General features: G+C 30.9%; 3 protein-coding genes across 5 annotated transcripts; 1 reads left to right on the forward strand and 2 right to left on the reverse strand.

Moving 5' to 3' along the window:
* Window positions 1-1,343: 1,343 nt before the first annotated feature.
* On the forward strand, window positions 1,344-5,204 carry LOC112697686 (putative clathrin assembly protein At5g57200). Its single transcript, XM_025750973.3, has 14 exons — window positions 1,344-1,591; window positions 1,697-1,766; window positions 2,016-2,113; window positions 2,214-2,352; window positions 2,456-2,589; window positions 2,699-2,791; window positions 3,005-3,121; window positions 3,213-3,278; window positions 3,364-3,444; window positions 3,532-3,609; window positions 3,779-3,964; window positions 4,048-4,126; window positions 4,259-4,374; window positions 4,586-5,204. The coding sequence occupies exons 1-14, from the start codon at window positions 1,502-1,504 to the stop codon at window positions 5,030-5,032; spliced, it is 1,794 nt and encodes a 597-aa protein (XP_025606758.1). The 5' UTR covers window positions 1,344-1,501; the 3' UTR covers window positions 5,033-5,204.
* Window positions 5,205-5,859: 655 nt separating this feature from the next.
* LOC112697696 (uncharacterized) lies at window positions 5,860-8,218 on the reverse strand. Of its 3 annotated transcripts, none has more exons than XR_003151280.3 (4): window positions 7,284-8,089; window positions 6,825-6,984; window positions 6,675-6,716; window positions 5,860-6,183 (listed from the first exon to the last, which is right to left on the reverse strand). XR_003151280.3 is itself a non-coding variant. In XM_025750984.2 (3 exons), exons 1-2 carry the CDS (start codon window positions 7,711-7,713, stop codon window positions 6,854-6,856), a joined length of 561 nt encoding a protein of 186 aa, XP_025606769.1. In that variant the 5' UTR covers window positions 7,714-8,218; the 3' UTR covers window positions 5,860-6,183; window positions 6,825-6,853. The 3 variants fall into 3 exon arrangements, 1 of the variants encoding a protein (XP_025606769.1); XR_011864266.1 differs by having other exon boundaries at window positions 6,384-6,716; XM_025750984.2 differs by lacking the exon at window positions 6,675-6,716 and having other exon boundaries at window positions 7,284-8,218.
* An 847-nt stretch (window positions 8,219-9,065) lies between these two features.
* Window positions 9,066-14,035, reverse strand: LOC112697704 (uncharacterized). Its single transcript, XM_025751001.3, has 5 exons — window positions 13,242-14,035; window positions 12,561-12,664; window positions 12,080-12,256; window positions 9,498-11,344; window positions 9,066-9,401 (listed from the first exon to the last, which is right to left on the reverse strand). The coding sequence occupies exons 1-5, from the start codon at window positions 13,427-13,429 to the stop codon at window positions 9,270-9,272; spliced, it is 2,448 nt and encodes an 815-aa protein (XP_025606786.1). The 5' UTR covers window positions 13,430-14,035; the 3' UTR covers window positions 9,066-9,269.
* Between the last annotated feature and the right edge of the window lie 6,239 nt (window positions 14,036-20,274).

Below are 20,274 nucleotides of genomic sequence, written 5' to 3' on the forward strand. Positions count from 1 at the left end.
TAAGAAGTGTAGCATTTATATTCGATAAATTAAATTAAAAATGACTTTTAATAAACACAAGTAACAACAATTACGTTTTATAAAATAGCTTTTAAAATTTAAAAATACTATAAGAGACATAAATTTAAGCGTTAAATTTGAAAATTAGTTAATATATGACGTTATATTAGACTTTTAAATTTTGAAAATCACAAGTCAAATTTGAAAAGCTCAACCTTAGGTACTTCCAAAAGTATTCGATCTTTTAAAAGCTGCAAGTACAAGTACAAGATATTTTTTATTTACCAAACGCAAAAAGAGGAGCTTGTGCTTTTAAAAAGTACAAGCACTTTTGATGGCAACACCATCCGAACCCGTGGGTACCCACCCCGCCCCGAGCGGGTAATTACTCGTCTCGCACCAGGGCGAATTTTTACCGAAGCAGGTTCTTGGGTGGGCTCGGGGTGGATTGGGTTTAAGTAATACTCGCCCCTACCCGCACCGGTATATATATAATATATATAATTTTAATATATAATATATGTAAAATAATTAGTAAAATAATTAATAATATTGTATTATATTTAAACTTTTACTTTAATTTATGTTATGTATGTGATGATGGTTATATAAATTTTGAAATTTAATTTTATTTATTGAATTTTAATAATTATAGGGACGAATAAGGGCAGGATAGGTCATAGTTCAACTTTTTACTACCCGCGGATAGAAGTGGGGCGGATTCTATACAGGTTATTGTAGAGTGGAGTAGGTCGAATAGAGCAAAAATTTGCCTCTATCCTGCCCTGTTATCACCCCTATCAAAAAATTTTACCAAACTAAATCTAAGTATTTTAAAAAATATTCACATTTTTCAAAAGTTACAAATATAAGTATATAATTTTTTTTATTTATCAAATACAAAATAATAAATTTATTCGTTTGAAAAATACATACACTTTTTTAAAAAAATTTACCAAACTAAATTTTAGTAATTAATTTATTAATCTATTTAAATAAAATAAGTGTCAAAAATTCAAAATTCGCTCGATATATACCACAATCCATTGTGTAAAACTGAAAAAAAAACTACCATATATATGTTCTTCAATATTATAAATCGATTTTTTTAATAAAATACTTATTAAATTTAGAAGTTTTTACTAGTAATAATCTTATTAAAAGCACGGAGAGCTTATATTAGCTGAATAGCTGTATCCTATTATACATATTGTAAGCACGTTGAGGTAGAATGGGCATTTTGGGAATTATGTGAAAGCTAAGAGAACCCGCCTTTTGCTATTTATCGAGAATGGAAAAAACAGAAAGCAGTCAAATAATTCATAAATTAGTTATTTGGGAGATGAGTTGAAACTACCAAAATACCCTTTTTTGATGGTAGCAATGGATTGTTTGCGAATTGTTCCCAGAGATTGAAGGAAGAACAAGCACGTTGCTGTTCCTTCTTTCTTACCTCCTTTCCTTCCAAAATCCAAGAAAGCAACTATATAATTGTTCATGAATGGGAACGTTTCAGAGTTGGAGAAGAGCCTACGGTGCTCTCAAGGATTCCACCAAGGTTGGCTTAGCCAAGGTCAATAGCGAATACAAGGTACGTTATGCATGGATATCATTTTCTATCTTAATTGCATTGCATGAATGTTTTGACGTTGATTAATTGTTAATTAATTGCATGCATGCATGCATTTGATTCAAGGAATTGGATATTGCAATTGTAAAAGCTACCAGTCACGTAGAATATCCTCCCAAGGAACGTCATGTTCGAAGTGAGTTCTTCTTAATTCGTTCATTTTTCATTTTCATATGATATATATCATCATCATCAAATTAAATATATTTTTGTACCATTGTTTGAAATGAAATTGTTATGGCGCGCCGAATTTGAGGTATTATATAGATAGCAGAGTGTTAGAGATATAATTATTGATGCGTCTCTTCGTATTAGTTTAAGCTTTTGGGATAAATGATTTCATAAGACGGATTTAATTTGGTTTTTCGTTGGATTATCAATGCAGAAATATTCTATGCCACAGCAGCACATCAACCACGGGCAGATGTGGCATACTGCATACACACACTCTCCAAGAGACTTTCCAAGACAAGAAATTGGATAGTGCGTTATTTCACTTTTCATACTTAATAATAATAATTCGTTGGTAGTGCACTCAAGATGTTTGATTGTTTGACAGCCGCACTCATGCTTATAATTACAGGTTGCCATAAAGACATTGATAGTTATCCATAGGATTTTGAGAGAGGGTGATCCTACTTTCAAAGAAGACCTTGTCAACTATTCAAGAAGGGGACACATTCTCCAAATATCCAATTTCAAAGATGACTCAAGCACCCTAGGTAACTTATGTTTGTTTGGTACTATTTGATCATTATGTTGTGTCATCTTAACAAATGTTATATGTTTATTTCTCCTATTTCATGGCTACATCTCTGTGTGCAGCTTGGGACTGTTCTGCATGGGTTAGAACCTATGCACTGTTTTTAGAAGAAAGGCTTGAATGTTATAGAGTCCTTAAGTATGACATAGAGTCAGATCGTTTAAAAAAACCGACACAAGGGCAGGGTTTAGCTAAGGTGTGTGTCCATATATAGTTTGGTTTTATTCATAAACTAAAACTTCCATGCGGCTTTTATTGTTACTATATGTTTACAGAATATCAGTAACTACTTTCAGCTTTGACAGGTACAAAGCAGAACACGGTCATTGCCTACTGAAGATCTATTGGAGCAACTGCCTGCACTGCAGCAACTTCTATACCGCCTTATTAATTGTCGGGTAACAATTTGATGTGAAAACTCATATTCCCTCCATTCCTTTCTATTCTGTTAAATTTTTTAGTGCATTGACAGTGACAAATAAAATAGAACGGAATAGAGGGGGTATTCAGGATTTCTACGTTCCTAATTTGTTATGACATATATGTTAGCATTGAAATTGGCACTTTTGCTGTCCCTTAGACAACTTCTGATTTGATTTAATATCTTGCAGCCTGATGGAGGAGCTTACAGCAATTACCTAGTGCAATATGCTTTGGCCCTGGTATTGAAAGAGAGCTTCAAAATATATTGTGCAGTCAATGATGGAATCATCAATCTTGTGGATGTGGTAATTGTATATCCTATTATTTAATTTCTTGTTTTGATAACTTCACTTTAGCTCTAGTTTTTAAATTTATACTAACCCATGAAATTTTCAGTTCTTTGATATGCAAAAACATGATGCCAGGAAGGCTTTGCTTATTTACAAGAGAGCTGGCCATCAGGTATACAATGATGCTTTTTTCAAATTGGAATTTAGCTTTTGTTCTCAAAAAACATGTCCATGTGATCATCGTTGCTATTATGTAGTGCGATCAACTTGCTAATTTCTATGAATACTGCAAGGGCTTGGATCTTGCTAGGAACTTCCAATTCCCAACTCTGAGACAGGTTCTTTCTTGCTTCTCAAGTAACCAACATTTCCTTTGATATCGTAAATGGTTTCTCACTAATTTATTCACTGCAACAAAACAACAGCCACCTTCCACTTTTCTTGGTACAATGGAAGAGTACATCAAGGAAGCACCAGAGGCAGGCATGCCTAGAAAGAACCCGGTAAGAAAGAATGAAAACACAAATTAAGCAGAGGTTGCATTATATACTATGTTTAGGTTTATTAGTTATGTGATATTACATATAACCCTGCCTCTGAAGTTTCTGCATTTGTTGTAACTGCAATGAGTTTATATCTTATGGTTGATTAATAATTGTGATGCAATGTCAGGAGCCTAAGGAAAAGGAGGAATCATCCAAAGAAGAAGAACCAGAAACCGACGAGCACGAAGAGGACGAAGAGCCTCAAGAAAATGAGAAACAAGAAGAAGAAATCCAGGAAGAACCTGAACCACAACCCAAGGAACTAGAGAAGGCCGAACCTGCTCCTCTGATATCAACTGGTGATGATTTGCTGGTATGTTTATTTGCTTAAATGATCTCAATCTTATGCAACATCATGAATGCTTGATTTGGTTCATACATTGTGCAACATTGAAGGGTCTACATGAAATAAATCCAAAAGCTAGAGAACTAGAGGAGACCAATGCTTTGGCACTTGCAATTGTACAACCTGGTGGTAAGGCCAAAGATATAATATCTTTCTTCTTTTCTTCTTCTTTTTCCTTTTGCATCTCTGTCGTGCCGAACTGCCTATTAAGTCGATTTATTTGATGCTTATGAAGCTCTAAGATCCGCAAATTTTATGTAGGAAACAACATTCCGAGGGATCTTGCATTGAGTAACATTGGTGGGACTACAGGTTGGGAACTTGCACTGGTTACGGCACCAAGTAACCATACCAGCCAAGCAATAGACCGAAAAATGGTTTGTTTTCTCCGCTCTATCACTTGCTTATAAATCAAACAGCGCAATGCTACCACATTATTCTGAAATCTATTTTCTAGCGAAAATTCTGGCTCTCTACTTTCAATCAAATATCAGGACTAGTTAAGATTGTCACTGTGTTGTTTCATTCAATTCATGATCGTGATGGATTAATCTCTTACTGATCTATTAATCTAATATGCTGAGGCAGGCTGGTGGATTTGATAGGCTACTACTAGAAAGCTTGTATGAAGATGAAAACTCCAGAAGACAACTTCAGCTCCAAAATGCAGGTTATGGATACGGAGGAACAGCTGTTCATAATCCATTTGATCAATATAATAGTAATCAGTATGATCCATTTGCAGTGTCCAACAACATAGCACCTCCAACCAATGTGCAATTGTCATTGATGGCTCAGCAACATCAACAGCAGCAAATGATGTTCCAACAGCAACAAATGATGTATCCACAACAACAACAACAACAACAGCAACAACAAATGATGTACCATCAAAATAACATGATGATGGTCCCATATCAGTCTCAATACCCTCAACAGATGCAATTTGTGGACTCTTCTAATCCATTTGGAGATCCCTTACCAGTTCCCACCTATCAACACACTTCCATGCAAGGAAATTACAATTTGTTGTAGAGTCCAACTATCTTTTAAGTAGGGTTAACATGAATTTTCTTCTCTTTGTTGGCCAGTGAATCGTAACGTGCCGTTTTATTTTGTAATTATAACGGATCCATTGTTCTTCAAACGCACTCATGGAAAACTAACTTTGCAAGTATCAGTATAAAGTCTGAGATTTCAGTTTAAATGGGTTGACGTTGAACACATACATGTTAGTACTACGCTTTTGTTGTTGTCACATAATACTGCCACAAACTAGATACAGTTCACAGATTCTCCCTTGAAATTCATATCATGAACACCAGAACAACAGTAAGAATGCTACTGCTGATTATCTCTGTTATTTCATCATGTTTTAATCTTCCTACAAGAGTCTCGAGCCATTGTTTATCTTTTATTGTGGCCTCTACTTCTATAAATACAAAAACGCGTCCTTAAGAGCAATACTAAATGACAAGTTGACCAATTCGAACAAAGATTTGGGATATCTAATTTTCGTTCAGAAATAGCGAGGAAACAGTCATGTAAAATATATAAATACATAATATGATTTGAATAGACAAAAAAAAGATGGACAAATCATGTCACTTTCTCCTGTTTAAATAACATGAAAAATCAAAATGAATGAAAAAGGAGTCACGAGCAAAAGGTGGCAACTTGCATCTAGATTCCTTGGCTGTCTCTAAACGAATGGAAAGTAGAGAGAAGAAAAGAGTTTATTGGGATTCATGCACCGCTAAAAACATAAGCCAGTGTGTAATTCCAGAGGCAAAATATGGTGTTTCCCCTTAATTATCCAGTTTACTACAGTTGTGTATACATCACTAAATATATGCACAGGGTTGAGGAATGTTAAAAAAAACTTTTCTTTAATAGTTTTCAACTTTCATGAATACATACATAACCCATGTAAATAGGTTCAAAGTGACAACATTGAAATTATTCAACATATACTGGTTATTTAATTAACCTGTTCACTAACCAACTATGTACAAAACATTGAGACTAAGTAGAGAAGGTTAATCCCAAACCACCAGTACTGCACCTCAGCACCTGTACGATTTCCCAGTTGAATGCATTATCCTTGCTTCTCAATCTCTATCTTCAAATAGTTCAGAGTCCCCTCACTCCCATCTTGGCCTTCTCCATGAGATCAGGTTGTGACCCTGAAAATCGCATATAATTGAGCTCAGCTTGGTAGAAAGATATGACAAAGATTCTCCACGCACACACACAATTTGACCTTTGCCTCTCAGATGAACCCAGATGGCAGATACCCAAACAGAAATGTGAGAGCAAAGTTAAAATCAAGAAACTCTGAACATTTGCCAATATAAACCCACAAGTCATGGTTGGTTGGCCATACATGTTTATGTTGTCCTCTTGTACAAATACTACATGCATATGAACTTTTCAGAATCTTCTAGGCTTTTCAAAGGGGAAAAAAATCCTATCCAATTGGTATGTCAACTTCTGTTTCCCAAGATGCAGATGCACAAACCAGCCGAAAACATTCTTTTGAATTGTTAAATCTCATTCAGAAACAACGTGGGTTAAGTGAATTGCTGAAAGCAGAAGCACGAAAAGCCAAACAATAGAAGAAGAAAGAAGAAAGAGTTTACAACAAATGTTAAAACCAACACTATTAAGAACTAACATCTTGACAAGTGCTGTTTCTGTTTCCATATCTCATCAGTCCCTATTTGGATAAAAAAGGAGGATGAGTAAAAATCCGGAAAACTTACAATACCAATATCAACAAATGTTAGAAGGGTAGCATGAAAAGTTGGAAAATTAAATATATTACCAGAGCAACGGGCTAAGGTGAATCAGAGATCAACCTTCCTCATCTTCTGAGAGAGTTATGTTCTCCGGAAATGTGAGAACCTTGACTTGCACTGACATGTCCATGGTTTCCGGGCTATTCAACTCCAACCCAGTATCCCCACCATGAGGAGATGCATTCTCTGAAAGTCATACGATCATATAAGTTTTTAAATATTTTTAAGAATCCATATACAAATTAAAGAAAAAATGTTGTGGTAATAGAAACTATTGAATGCTGCAATTAATATTCCCAAATTTCAAGTATTCAATTTAAGTCAGAAAAGCATCAATTTTGTGTTGATATATCATGAATTAATTCGAGCTACATGATGGATGCACAACACTAAGGTCAAAATGAGAATTACAAACCCTGGATCTAGTCAATTTATTGAAAAGAATGAAAATTCAGAAAGAGTTAGGGTAAGAGAAAAGGGGGAACCTTGAACGAAGAAATGCTGAGAGGAGGGCCAACCACGGATGGTGGAGACGGAAAGAGGCTGCTTCTGAAGCTGCTTCTGCTGAAGATGCTGATTGGTGAGGTGGTTGGTGAAATTGTGAACGAACGTTGCGACGTTGGAAGCTGAAGGCGCCGGTGGGACCCAAAACGAGGATCCCGGAAGAAAAGGGAGCCAATCGGGCGTTGCCTTCTTCACCAGAATCCGGTGTATGTGATCGTCTAGAAGCTTCAGAGCCACATCGTATTCCTCTCCCTCTTTCTCCTTCTTCGATGATTGGGGTTTCAATTTCGTGGCTTGGGACGATCGGTGCCGCTGGTGAGTCACCGCCACGCGGGGGGCGGAGCTGCCGTCTTTCAGGGAGTGGGCGCCGGTGGCTTGACGGAGGAGCGTCCTGCCGATGAACCTTGCCATTTGATTCTCTCTCTCAACAAAGGAATCCAGAGATAACGAAAAATAAGAACTGAAGAACCTTAATATATGAATTATGAAATAAAAAATAGAAAAAGCATAAAAGTAAATGGAAAATAAATATTAGTTAATTTTTTAGAACTAACAAATTTTTCTATTTTTGGAAGTAGGCAGCACCTTTTAAATGTAAAAAGAGACGATCTTGTTTTTAACTATTTACGTTAGTATTTAATTTCTATCTCACCAGTTTAACAAATTTATTGAAGTATCCCGTTGTCCCACGAAAATAAAAAACAGAAATCGAAATAATTTTTTTAATAAAAAATCACATTATTTTTTATAAAAAAGACAGAAGCTGAGTTGATAATTTACTTATTTTAAAAAATAGACAATACCTGATAATTGTATAGGGTATATACTATACAAAAATTATGTAAATGTTTTTATTTCATTTATGGGATTAATTAGTATTTAATTGATTGTTAATTTATTTTAATAAAGGATTCATATAAGAGGTGAGATCTGTATGAAGTTATAATTTGTTGACGTTGACCTTGACTATTACGATATAATGTGAATGGATTAGAATGGAAGGTGCAGTGTTTTCCTGAACCCTGTTTGTAATAAGTGTCTATCTCTGCTTTGTTTGGTTGAAGAAAAGAAAATGGAAAGAAAGAAAAAGAAAGAGAATGAATAGAAGGGAAAATAAGGAGAGAAATATATTTTTTTGTTTACATTAAAAGAAAGAGAAGACAAATTTAAAAGGAGAAAATTAAAACTATGTAAAGCAATACATAATCTTATTGTATCATAAAATATAAATGCTATATTTATTTATATTTTAATACCATTTCAAATATGTAATTTAATATCCAAATTAAAAATCCAATTTCTTGTCATTTTTTCTTGGAATTTCTTTCCTTCAATTTTCTCCTAAGCCAAAAGTATAATATGTCTACCTTGGGTTTCTCATGTCTATTCATTTGGATTTTCCCAAGTAGAAAGGGTGAGGTGGTACAGTCTTCTTCTATATTCTTGTATACTATCTATGTAACATATACATTAGTTTTTGCATTTTAAATATATACAAATTAATCCCTTAACTTTTTTATTATGACAGTTAAACAGTTAAATATAAGGCAAAAACTCACGTTCATTTTTTTCATATGAAATTAATAATTAAAAATTTATAAATAACAATTTAGTCAAACATGTGAAAACAACTCTATATAAGTATTTGGCTAAAAATATGAATCTGTACAATAAAAAGAAAATTCAAAAATGTAAAAGTCAAAGTAAACATAATAATCTTAAGTTTATAACTAAAATGTTATATTTCCTTTGCTGAACCAAAATACTCAAAGAAGGATAACTCAACCATTAATAATATGAATCATCACATAATTTAAGTGATGTTGGTGTGTATTTACATAATCATCTCGCTCATAATCTCTAACACTCTGGAACTAATGAGCTGTGAAAGAGAATCAAAAGAAACTCAGCCTAAAGAATTGTAATTACAAATTACAAAATATATGTACAGCTCAACCTCAATGTCCTCACATCTCAGACAAAAGATTACTAATTTTTCGAAGTTCATCCAGAGCTGCTGTCATGGCAGCAAGCTGCCCTTTACCAACCACAACATCTTTCGAAGCTCCCTGTTCTTGTTGGAAAGAAGACTCAATCACCTGCCACATACAGATACATAATTCAGTTTCAGGTGCCCACAGCATTTCATGCACAAACACTATTAAAAATTCGAGAATGGTAAGAAAGAACTTTACCTGAATATGCTCAAGCATAGACTGCCCAATATTCCTAATAGTTCCTACCATATTCTGGTCTATCGGAGAATCCCCTTGGCTTCTAACAGGACTACAATGCCCATTTGCTATAGAAGAAGAGGGTATCATTACATGACTTTGATTTTCGCATTTGGCAGGTTTTGCATCTTGAGAAGGACTTCCACCCTCGACAGATGTACGTTCATCACTGTTTCGTCCAAGCCTTGAAAAAAACCACTGGAATTTATTCAGCTTTCCCCACTTAGGATGTGAGGCTGAATTTCCCAAAGGATCATTGTTGAAGGAGGATGTGTGAGATAAGTTCTCAGGACAATCAGAGACTGGAAGAGGTGAACCAGTTTCATTGATTTCAGTTTCAAGAAAGGACAAATTATAATTATACGGAATGCTACTTTTCTCAGAATAGTTTCGACGATTGACATCCAAACGAGGACTAGCTAGGCCAGAAAATATAGGTGAATTTCCCTCACTTCTAGTACTTACACTTAGACCTCTAACATCTGCAAAGTAATTGTTGCAGCATTCAGAGCCGTCATCTTGTTGTTCCCTTTCAACTACTACAGGACGATTATCCTGCTCGAATACATACAGGTTTTCTGTATCTACCTCTGAGCCAAGTTCCTTACAAAGATCTTCTAACAAACTGCGTCTAACAGCTTCCTTATTTTCCTTTTTACCATCATTAGTCGTGGATGGAGAAGGGGCAGATTCTGTTCTCTTTAAACTGACATTTACCTTTTCTGTCCATTTCTTTTTCTGAGCTGGAACCTGATTTTCGGCTCCATCTTGCTTAAGTTCTTCGGTACTGTGGGCAACTCTCCACTTTTCTTCCCAGTAGCTATCAGTCAACAGTTTCAGAGGAGTTCTCGGAGAATCTGAGTCAGATGCATGAGTCGTAGATCTTTGACTAATTGATTTTGCTTGGTTATGAAACCACACAAATGAAGGTATTGATGATGAAATTTCAGTACTTAATGCAATATCCTGCAAGGATTTAGCCTTTGCTAGTAGTTTATCAATATCTGTGTCCCCGGGGAAGTTTAATAACCTCTGAAGACAGATTGTGGGATTTTCAGTTGCCAGTAGTGAAGATCTTAATCGAAGTAACATTGCTACAGCCATAGCCGTGATAAAGGCTCCACGAGGTGATTGTAATATCATAAAACCAGATTCTGTAGTGTCCTCAGCAAGCTTCTGCTTTTTACTATTATCTGATAAAAATATCTCATCCCAGATGATCAAGAGGTTGTCCAGTGAAAATTCCCGTCCAAATAAAACTCGGAACCAGCGAAGAGCAAAGTACTGGGGTTCAACCCCAAGATCAACAAGATGACTGTGTAGAGATGAATCAACGTGATACAACAAATGATACAATGCATTTGAAGCTTCAATTACAGGAGGCAAGCCAGTATTGGACCCAGCCACAGGTGAATAAGAGAAGAAATCAGCCATTGCAACTGAACCATGAGCACCACTCATTAATGCCTCAAACATGCAGTAAGCATCGTGTTCCATGAATTTATCGGACAAAACAACACCAAGTTCACCTTCAGCCCCATAAGCATCACCTAGCAATACAAGCGCTCGTATATTAGGGTCAAGCTCATCGAGACTCTGGATTTTCAATGCATCTCCACAGGAACCAATATCATCCTCTGAGTCTGTAGATTTTCTCATATCAAAGCTGTAACGATGATCATTCTCCTGACAGAAAAGGCCATCAAATCTGTCTGTGAAGTGATCTTCATAAAGCTTTCGTATTGCGGAAAGATGTTCCACATCAACTTGGAGAACATATAGCAGCGGGGCAAGTAACTCATGCATTCCTGTAAGATAAATGAATGAAACTCAATAATGTGAAGTCAACTGTTTCATAACTTATTTTATTAGTAGAAAACAAATTACAAGGGAACCTAGAAGCCAAAGTAAGGGAATTTGTTTTTTGCCAAGTAAAAGGTTTTCCAAACAATTTGATCATTTATTGATCAGGAGGAATGCTAATAATTTTCTCATTGAATATGCACAATTTAAATGATGTGACTCAAAAGGAAAATATTTAAAATTTCGTTCACAGTTAAGAATATATGATAGAAACATTAATTAAAGTCCGTTGCTCATAACATGAGATTGGCTATTAATAAGCACATGATGAACCTTCATGTGAGATGGTGATAATCTTTTTTTTTTTTTCATATCCAATTAGACGCACTGTAGTTTATTATAGATATATGGCAGGAAAAACAAGACACCTGTCATAAACAAGAAGCTTACTAAACTATAGATCATCCTATAGTTTCATATATGTAGTTAGAAAGAAAAACAATGCATCCATACAAAAAGGATAAAAACATACATAACACGAAATAACCAAGGTATATTCCCTCAGAGAGTGCGTTTTTTTAGTTTCATTTGGAAGGGGCGGGAATTTGAAGAGTAAAATGGACTTACAACTACTCTTCAAATCCCTTGTCTTCCATCCCTTCTCCTCCAAAATAGAACTCACAAACACACCCATAAGTGATTGTCTGCATCTACAGATATTGCTTGGATGAACAACTTACCTTGTCTATAACCACACTCTGGGTGTTTGAGACACCATAGCAATAAAATCCGTCTCAATAAGCCTTGGAATCCTGGTGTCTGGAAGTAGCCCCCATGTTCTGGGTATAAACGTGATAAATCCTGATCAACCATCCTCTCCAGCTCAGCATTGCGGAAAAAGCGACTCCATGTACTATCTGTATATAAAAGGCCATACTCGTCACCACAGAGATAAAGTTTGCAAGATGGAGAACATTACCTAGACTAACTAGAAATCTACTTGACGGAAGTCCAAAGTCTAAGAACAATACAACACTATTACAATATATGCAACAATTTACTTGCTTTCTTTTACATATGCTACGATTTCCACGCATGTTCTTATTTCGGTTAACTCTTTGCTTAAACTTCTTATCAGTTGAGTTGCCACAAAATGAGCAGGAAGCATGTCTATATTGGTGCAGAAGGAAATGGTGTAATATGAAAACAAACTTGATTTACCTGGATTTTGTGAAAGTGGATTGTCCATGATAAGATTGGGTGGACTACCTCCATCTTTTGGAAGATGGGGATCAACCAGGAGGCGACCTCTCAAATTGGCATATCTGACATAAAAAACAGAGGTCGTGTTTACCAAGCAAAACATGGGCAAAAATATATGAGAAGACAAAGGCACTGGCAGAATAAATATCCAACTGCATATTTTAGTTCAAAATAATAATGCATGCCAATGCCAAATCCAAAACCAATGCAAACAATTTGAATTAACCTTCAATGCAATTGAAGATTGACGAAACAACTATTTTTCCCCAAAAATAAAAACAGAGAAGATATAGAATAGTAATCATTTTCTCGAATTAAAATTCAAAAAACCTCTTTTATTTTCGTATCACTATATCCATTCCCATATATTGAGAATTGAGAAACAAAACCACTAGCATTGTTGCAATGTTACGTATGTAGAATTGTTACTTTTATCATCGATACCGAGGATTCAATCTAGAACTTGAGATAAAATAAACACAAGATTCATATTCTCGAAAGGATCAATAGAGCGTAAATTAGAATTGGATTTAAAAATTATAAAAAAAAAAAAAAACAAAATTTAATCTATATCCACACCAACAAACAATAATTAAAAAAAAGAGTATATAAGGCATGATAATTGAGCATGGTTATTACCTCCTTCTAGAATTAGCGGTGGCACGACGAAGATCATCAATGGAATTCGAAGAAGGCAAAACCCCGAGACTGATACGCCACTGCAAACCTCTGATATCTCCGAATCGACGAGTCTCCGATGGGGATTCCGGAACTGACAGCACCGACGGGGATTCCGGCAATGGCGAAAGCACCATAGCTGGTGGCATGGTTATGCCAGGAAAAATTCCTCAACGAACAAGATGATCAAACGCAAAGAGAATCGAGAAAATTTTCCGAAGCTCAACCCCGAGAAACGAAATGAATTAGATGAATCGTTTTTTGAGTAGAATTAAAAATTTGAGCTATATAACACTGAATTCACGAAGAATGAAGAGAATTTGATTAATGCGCAGGGGCAAAGAGAGAACAAAAAGGAGGGAAAGGGAAATTGAAGGAGAAGAAGCTGAATTGAAGGAAAAAAATGATGAAATTACGTGAAAAATTGAGAGTGTGGGGAAAGAAATGGAAAAGTTGCTTCTTCTTCTTCTCCTCCTCCTCCTCTTCTTCTGTTCTGTCTCTGCGTTTCTTCAACAACAGAGACAGAGAAAGAAGAGAGAAAAATTAAAAAAATAAGAAAGAAAATGTTAAGAAAAAGGAGAATTAAATAACAGAGGATTGTGACTTGTGACAATTATAATGTGTGAATTAAAAAATAGATTTGAATTGAGTTGTCACCTTCTTCAAATTTCTACCACTCCTCTCATTTCTGCCATTCTCTCCTGTGAATATTCTGCTATGTGACGTTGACCTTCAGGTTTATTTTGACTCAATTCATTTCTTTTGTTTCTATTATTATCCATTTAAAACAATAACTCTCCTAATTTTCATTGTTGGTTCAACTTGTTATTAATTAATTAATTAATTAATTGTTGTAAAGAAGCTATTATTTTTATCTCACATGAAGCATCTAACGGTGAAAATTCAGGTGCAATAAATTAATAGTTAAGAAGTGTCAGATAATTTAATTGATTTGACTAAATTTTTATTTAACAATTTTTAATTATCAATTTTACATAAAATTGACTGCATCTAAATTTTCACCTTAAATAAAACAGTATATATTCAAATATATTCCTATAAAATTTTGCATTACCAAGTTTGATTTTCAACAAAATTTTATTATATTAAAATTTTTAATTTTTATAAAAATAAGATATATATATTTTTTCTCACTTTTAAAATTTTATATGTGTTATTTTTATAAAATTCAGAAGCTTCAATATAATAAATTTTTTAAAAAATAAAAATGTCTTGACGCAAAATTTTTTAAAAACATATTTAAATATATATTCTAAATTAAATATATATACATTCATAAACGTTTCTAATTTTCTATACTTTCTCTATTAGGTAGTAGTTATTACCAATATTTTGTTTACACGTGTTATAGAAAAGGAACAAAGCTACCACCACCTTAGGCAAATCATTTTCACATGGACTTTTATAAATACATTTGACAAATTTTATTTGACATGCCTAAGTTTTCTTATGTCGTTTAACCCTATCATGATGTGACATGTTTTTGTACTCAAGCATGTATGCTTTCTGTGAAGGATTATTATTGTTACATTTTGTACACCAAACTCATGGTAGAATAACTATGAAGAGAGTATCATATGATTATGATATATCAACATCTCCTTGGTCATCAAATCATCTTTGCTAAGTTCCAATATTCAAAGATCGGCAATACATATAGGTCTGCTCTCTCATTTTCATTTGCTTTCGAATTGTGACTTAAAAAAAAAAACACTATGTCTTGCTGAGTTTTCAGTTTTTTATGGCCCAAATTATTTTGTGGTTTTAAGGCCCAATAATTTATTTGAGCCTGACCCAATTTCATGTTTGGGCCATAGCCAATATATAGGATCAAAATGGTAGGATTTAGTTTCATATTTTAGTGTGTTCTGCAGCGGAGGCCTAGACCAAGTGGCAATCATATTGCCTCTTAAACAAGCTGCACCAAGTTCGAACCCCAGCTGAGACTGGGATGAGGTTTGATAAAACCTCAAAATGTGGGTGTGTGGGTGTGTGTGTTGTGATGCCTAGGATTGGGAGTTGTCCAATCCACTTGACCAAAAAAAATATTTTAGTGTGTTCTTTTTTGGTTAGAGTATAAAATTTTTAAATAAACTTTTTTTTAAAAAAATATAAATATCAAAACAGTGAAAATTGATCATTTAACCAATCCAAGTTGATACAGATGGATGAAAGTCTATGTTTCTTAACCATTTTTTTCGAATTCGATACTCACGCCTTACTGGAGGATGAAAACAGAGCTTACTTACTTAAGAGAGTCACTCACTTTATCTTTACAGTACTTAAAGAATTAGTCATTAAAACAATTAGTAAGAGTACTTCGTTCCAAACTTTTCAACTTCAACTAAGTGATTTAAAATATGCTATGTAATATATAATTTTTTAAGGTGCAACAGTTAATTTAAGCTTGACCCAAGTCCAAGTTATTCCCCAAGCCGCAGCTATCTTGTTTGATTATTGGAAATTTTATAGTGTGTAGCTCTCTTAACATATTATTATTAACAATTAGGGTTCAAAACAAGGAATATTAACTAAGGCTAATATATCGTCTGTTACTCTAACTATTGCTCATATGTGTTGAGATGAAGCTCTCATATTTGTTAACAATTTACTTCAAATCTGAGAAAAAGAGATCAAATTTACACATACATTAAAGCATATTATTATTATTATTATTATTATTATTATTATTATTATTATTATTATTATTATTATTATTATTATTATTATTATGTTTAATTACTCTGTTGGTCCTTATAGTTTCGCAAAATTTTCAATTAGATTCTTATATTTTTTTTCTTTTAATTAGGTCCCTGCACCAATTTTTTTTTTTTCAATTAGGTCCCTCTTAGTAGTAATTGGCTTAATTGTATAAGGATCTAACTAAAGAAAAAAATTGGTGCAGGAACTCAAATAAAAGAAAAAAAAAGTATAGGGACTTAATTGAAAAAAAATTTGGTACATGGACCCAATTAAAAGAAAAAAAAAGTATAGAGACCTAATTGAAAATTTTACCAAACTATAAGGACCAACAGAGTAATTAAACCTTATTATTATTATTATTATTATTATTATTATTATTATTATTATTATTATTATTATTATTATTATTATTATTATTATTATTATTATGCTGATTTTGTGTTTTGCAAAGAACGATTAAACAAAAAGTAAATCGTAGTTCGAATTCTAATATTTGAGAGCAAAATTTATTTATTTATTTATAAGTATTAATTTCATGTGCATCAAAATTTATGCTTTGTCAATAAAAAAGATGATAACATGCAGAATGGTAGACAAGCAAACAAACAAAAACTACTTATAGAATTTAGAACACATTTGCAGAAATTTAAAGTATTCAAACATACAAAAAAAAATTGCACATAATTTCAAAAAGTTCAAAAGTAATCGGTACAAAACTTGACAAAATAATAAAAGAAAGTTATAAATGAAATTGAAAACAAATAAAGATGACATAAATATAAAGTACAAAATAACAAAGATCAATAGAAAGAAAAAATGAAAGAAAACTTATAAAAAATTAATGAAAAAATTTAGGGGCAAGTAGATTTGTTAAAATTTGGCCAACACTTAGCCAGCAAAACAAAAATGAGTGATTCTCCATCATTAGATAAAATCTCACACCATTAAATATACTATTAATGGCTAATCTATCTACTTAATATACTAAAACTGGGTTTTCCCCCAATTAATAAAAATGAGGTGTCACTTTTTCGTGAATCCATTTTCCCTCCAAAATGAATACATTTAATGTATGATGCATGATTATACTAATATAGGAAAATATCTTTATTATAATTATATAAAATCAATATTTAATGCATTATTAAACTATTTATCAATTATTAATCAAAAATATTTTTAATTATTTTAATGAATAATACATAATTATACTAATTTAAGAAAATATCTTTATTATAATTATATAAAATCAATATTTAATGCATTATTAAACTAATTATCAATCAAAAATATTTTTAAACATTTTAATTATATTCATTTTAATTATATTGATATCCTTCTAATTCTTATTCATTATGCAATGATTTTATTAGTGGCAAGTTATTAACCCATTTATATTGATAATAATAATAATAATTTTATTAGGATAAATATCAAATTCTTTTCCTAATGTAAAAATATAAAATTTAATTCCTTCTATTTTTATTTTTTCACTATAAAAGACCATGTATGCTAGAAGAAAATATCATTCGTTTACCAATTACTCTTTCATTTGATAGCTTTTACAACAATTTTTTTTCTTCCTATGAGGTGTCGTTACAAGAAGGCAACTATCGTGAACACAAACTACCACACTCTCCAACTTAGGTGCTTATCATTCGGAGCTATATAAGATATGTTATCTATGAAATATTTATAGACCATGGTGTTATCATGTATGCATAAATAAAAAATGTTTCATATTTAAATTTAAGTCATTTACCTGTTTATGGTATATATTGTAGTGTGAAATTACTTTCAATATGTGTTGTGTAATGATATTGTGTTCTAATTTAAGCTTTTACTTTATAACTGTATTATGATTTTATCTCATCATTTTTTCTTAGATATCAAGTTGACGTATTTTTTTTTATTATTACTGAAAAACGGATGTGATATAAAATGTACCAAAAAAAACTCTCACATTCAATTTATTTTATTGTAGTTTTCTATCTATTTTATTTATTTTTATTTTATTCTTATTCATTTTATTTTCTTTTTAAATGTTGTGTAATTTATTATAATTTATACAAATCTACTTAATTTAACTATTTTAATTATATTAATTTTAATTATATTGATATAATTATATTTTTTATTTATCCTAAAATTTTATTAGTGACAAGTTATTATCTTAATAGTGACCTATATAATAATAATAATAATAAGATAAAAAATTATATTTTAGAGAAATATAAATTAATTATTAATAATAGGTTATTAATAATGATAATTATGTGATTAATTTTTAATAATCATTAAATATATTTAATATAAATAATCAAGTTTAAATATATATATAAATAACTAATTTAATATTAATGATAATTCAATATATATATATTAATAATCAATTTAATATTAATAACGATAATTGTCGTTATTCTTCAATAATAATAATAATAATAATCTTTTCTTTTATTAAAACACTTATTTAATTGAATTAATATAAATATTTAATGAAAATAAAGGATGGATTTTTTGACTTGAAGGATAATACAATCAAATATTCTTGAAGATTTTAAAGCTGTGAGTATATATTCTTCCTATATTAATATACGCATGCATGTTACCTCATTTTTTTCCATAAATGAAAAATAACATTTATCCGTTAAATTTGTTAGTTGCTCAATCGATTTATCTTATTTATTGTGATTGAGATTGATATATAATCATAAAGATTTTTTCCTCCATTAATTTTAGTAAAAAATTTCATGACGTAAAATAAAATAAAATAAAGTCAGTACCTACTTTTTTTCTCAATATTTTTTATATTTACGGTAAATATTAAATATAAAAAAGAAAAAATAATATTAATTATTATCACTTTTATTTATTTACATTCATAATTAAATTTAATATAATTATAGTAAGTCTCTATAATTATAACAATTTATATCTGTTACATATATAGAAATTATATTATATATAATTATATATCTCCTTTTTTATATATACTTAGCAAGTATTTCTATTTATATAATTTACTTAATATATTAAAATTGAGTTTTTTCTCAACTAATGAGAGTGAGGTATGAATTCCTCATAAATTTATTTTTCCTCCAAAATGAATGCATTTAATGAATAATGCATAATTATACTAATTTAAAAAAATATTTTTATTATAATTATATAAAATTCATATTTAATACATTATTAAACTACTTATCAATTATCAATCGAAAATATTTTTAATAATAATAATAATAATAATAATAATAATATACTTCTATTTAATATACTAAAATTATATTTTTTTCCTAACTAATTGAAGTGAGGTGTCAATTTTTCATAAATTTATTTTTCTTCTAAAATGAAAGCACTTTCCTCTCTTCTAAATTTATTTTACAAAAATATCTTTATTATATTTATATTACAATTAATATTTAATGAATAATGTATGGTTATACTAATTTAGGAAAATATATTTATTATAATTATATAAAATTAATATTTAATGCATTATCAACTAATGAAAGGGAGGTTTCAATTCTTCATGAATTTATTTTCTCTCTAAAATAAAAGTACTATTCTCTCTTCTAAATTTATTTTAGAAAAATTAAAATTCCATGCTGAATATAGGTGGCAAGTTAAAAAAAAATAAGCAAGTTAATGGAATCAAATCATATTTCTATAATATATATAAGAATATATATTTTTATTATATAAAAATTGAATTTTTGCACTTCATGATGAGCGTGGCATACTTCTATATCAACTAATTGATTTGATTAGGTATTTAAATATCACACAATTTATTATAATTTATATCAATCAAATAATTATAATTTATTATATCAATTATTTTAATTCATTAATTTATAAGGTACATAATAACATAGATGATTTGTTACTTATACTGATTAAATACAATAAATATATATTAATTTAGTTAAAAAAATCATTGTCTCCTATATTTTTCTATTTATTTTTTTAATTCATTAAATCCAATCAATTATAATAAATTAATTATATCAACTAATTAATTCAATCAATTATTTTTTAATTTATTTTTTGAATTCAATAAATCAAATAAAATTAATTATACTAATTATAACAAATTGATTTGATTAATTCTTAAGAATATTTTTATTTAATCTATTTAGATATAACTAATTAGTTATTTAATTTTATTAGGATAAATATCAAATTTTATTTCTAATATAAAAATATAAAATTTTATTCCTTCTATTTTTATTTTACCACTATAAAAGATCATATATGCTAGAAG

The sequence above is a fragment of the Arachis hypogaea genome, chromosome 1 (genome assembly GCF_003086295.3).
Source record: "Arachis hypogaea cultivar Tifrunner chromosome 1, arahy.Tifrunner.gnm2.J5K5, whole genome shotgun sequence".
Taxonomy (NCBI): Eukaryota; Viridiplantae; Streptophyta; class Magnoliopsida; order Fabales; family Fabaceae; genus Arachis; species Arachis hypogaea.

Coding starts and splice junctions, on each gene's coding strand:
- LOC112697686 (XM_025750973.3), top strand. CDS start 1,502: ATGGGAACGTTTCAGAGTTGGAGAAGAGCCTACGGTGCTCTCAAGGAT. Junction 2,114..2,213: donor CCAAGACAAGAAATTGGATA/GTGCGTTATTTC, acceptor TTATAATTACAG/GTTGCCATAAAGACATTGAT. Junction 3,122..3,212: donor TCATCAATCTTGTGGATGTG/GTAATTGTATAT, acceptor TGAAATTTTCAG/TTCTTTGATATGCAAAAACA.
- LOC112697696 (XM_025750984.2), bottom strand. CDS start 7,713: ATGGCAAGGTTCATCGGCAGGACGCTCCTCCGTCAAGCCACCGGCGCC. Junction 6,985..7,283: donor TCAGCATTTCTTCGTTCAAG/GTTCCCCCTTTT, acceptor TATGACTTTCAG/AGAATGCATCTCCTCATGGT.
- LOC112697704 (XM_025751001.3), bottom strand. CDS start 13,429: ATGCCACCAGCTATGGTGCTTTCGCCATTGCCGGAATCCCCGTCGGTG. Junction 12,257..12,560: donor TCCACTTTCACAAAATCCAG/GTAAATCAAGTT, acceptor TTTTATATACAG/ATAGTACATGGAGTCGCTTT. Junction 11,345..12,079: donor AGAGTGTGGTTATAGACAAG/GTAAGTTGTTCA, acceptor TTTATCTTACAG/GAATGCATGAGTTACTTGCC.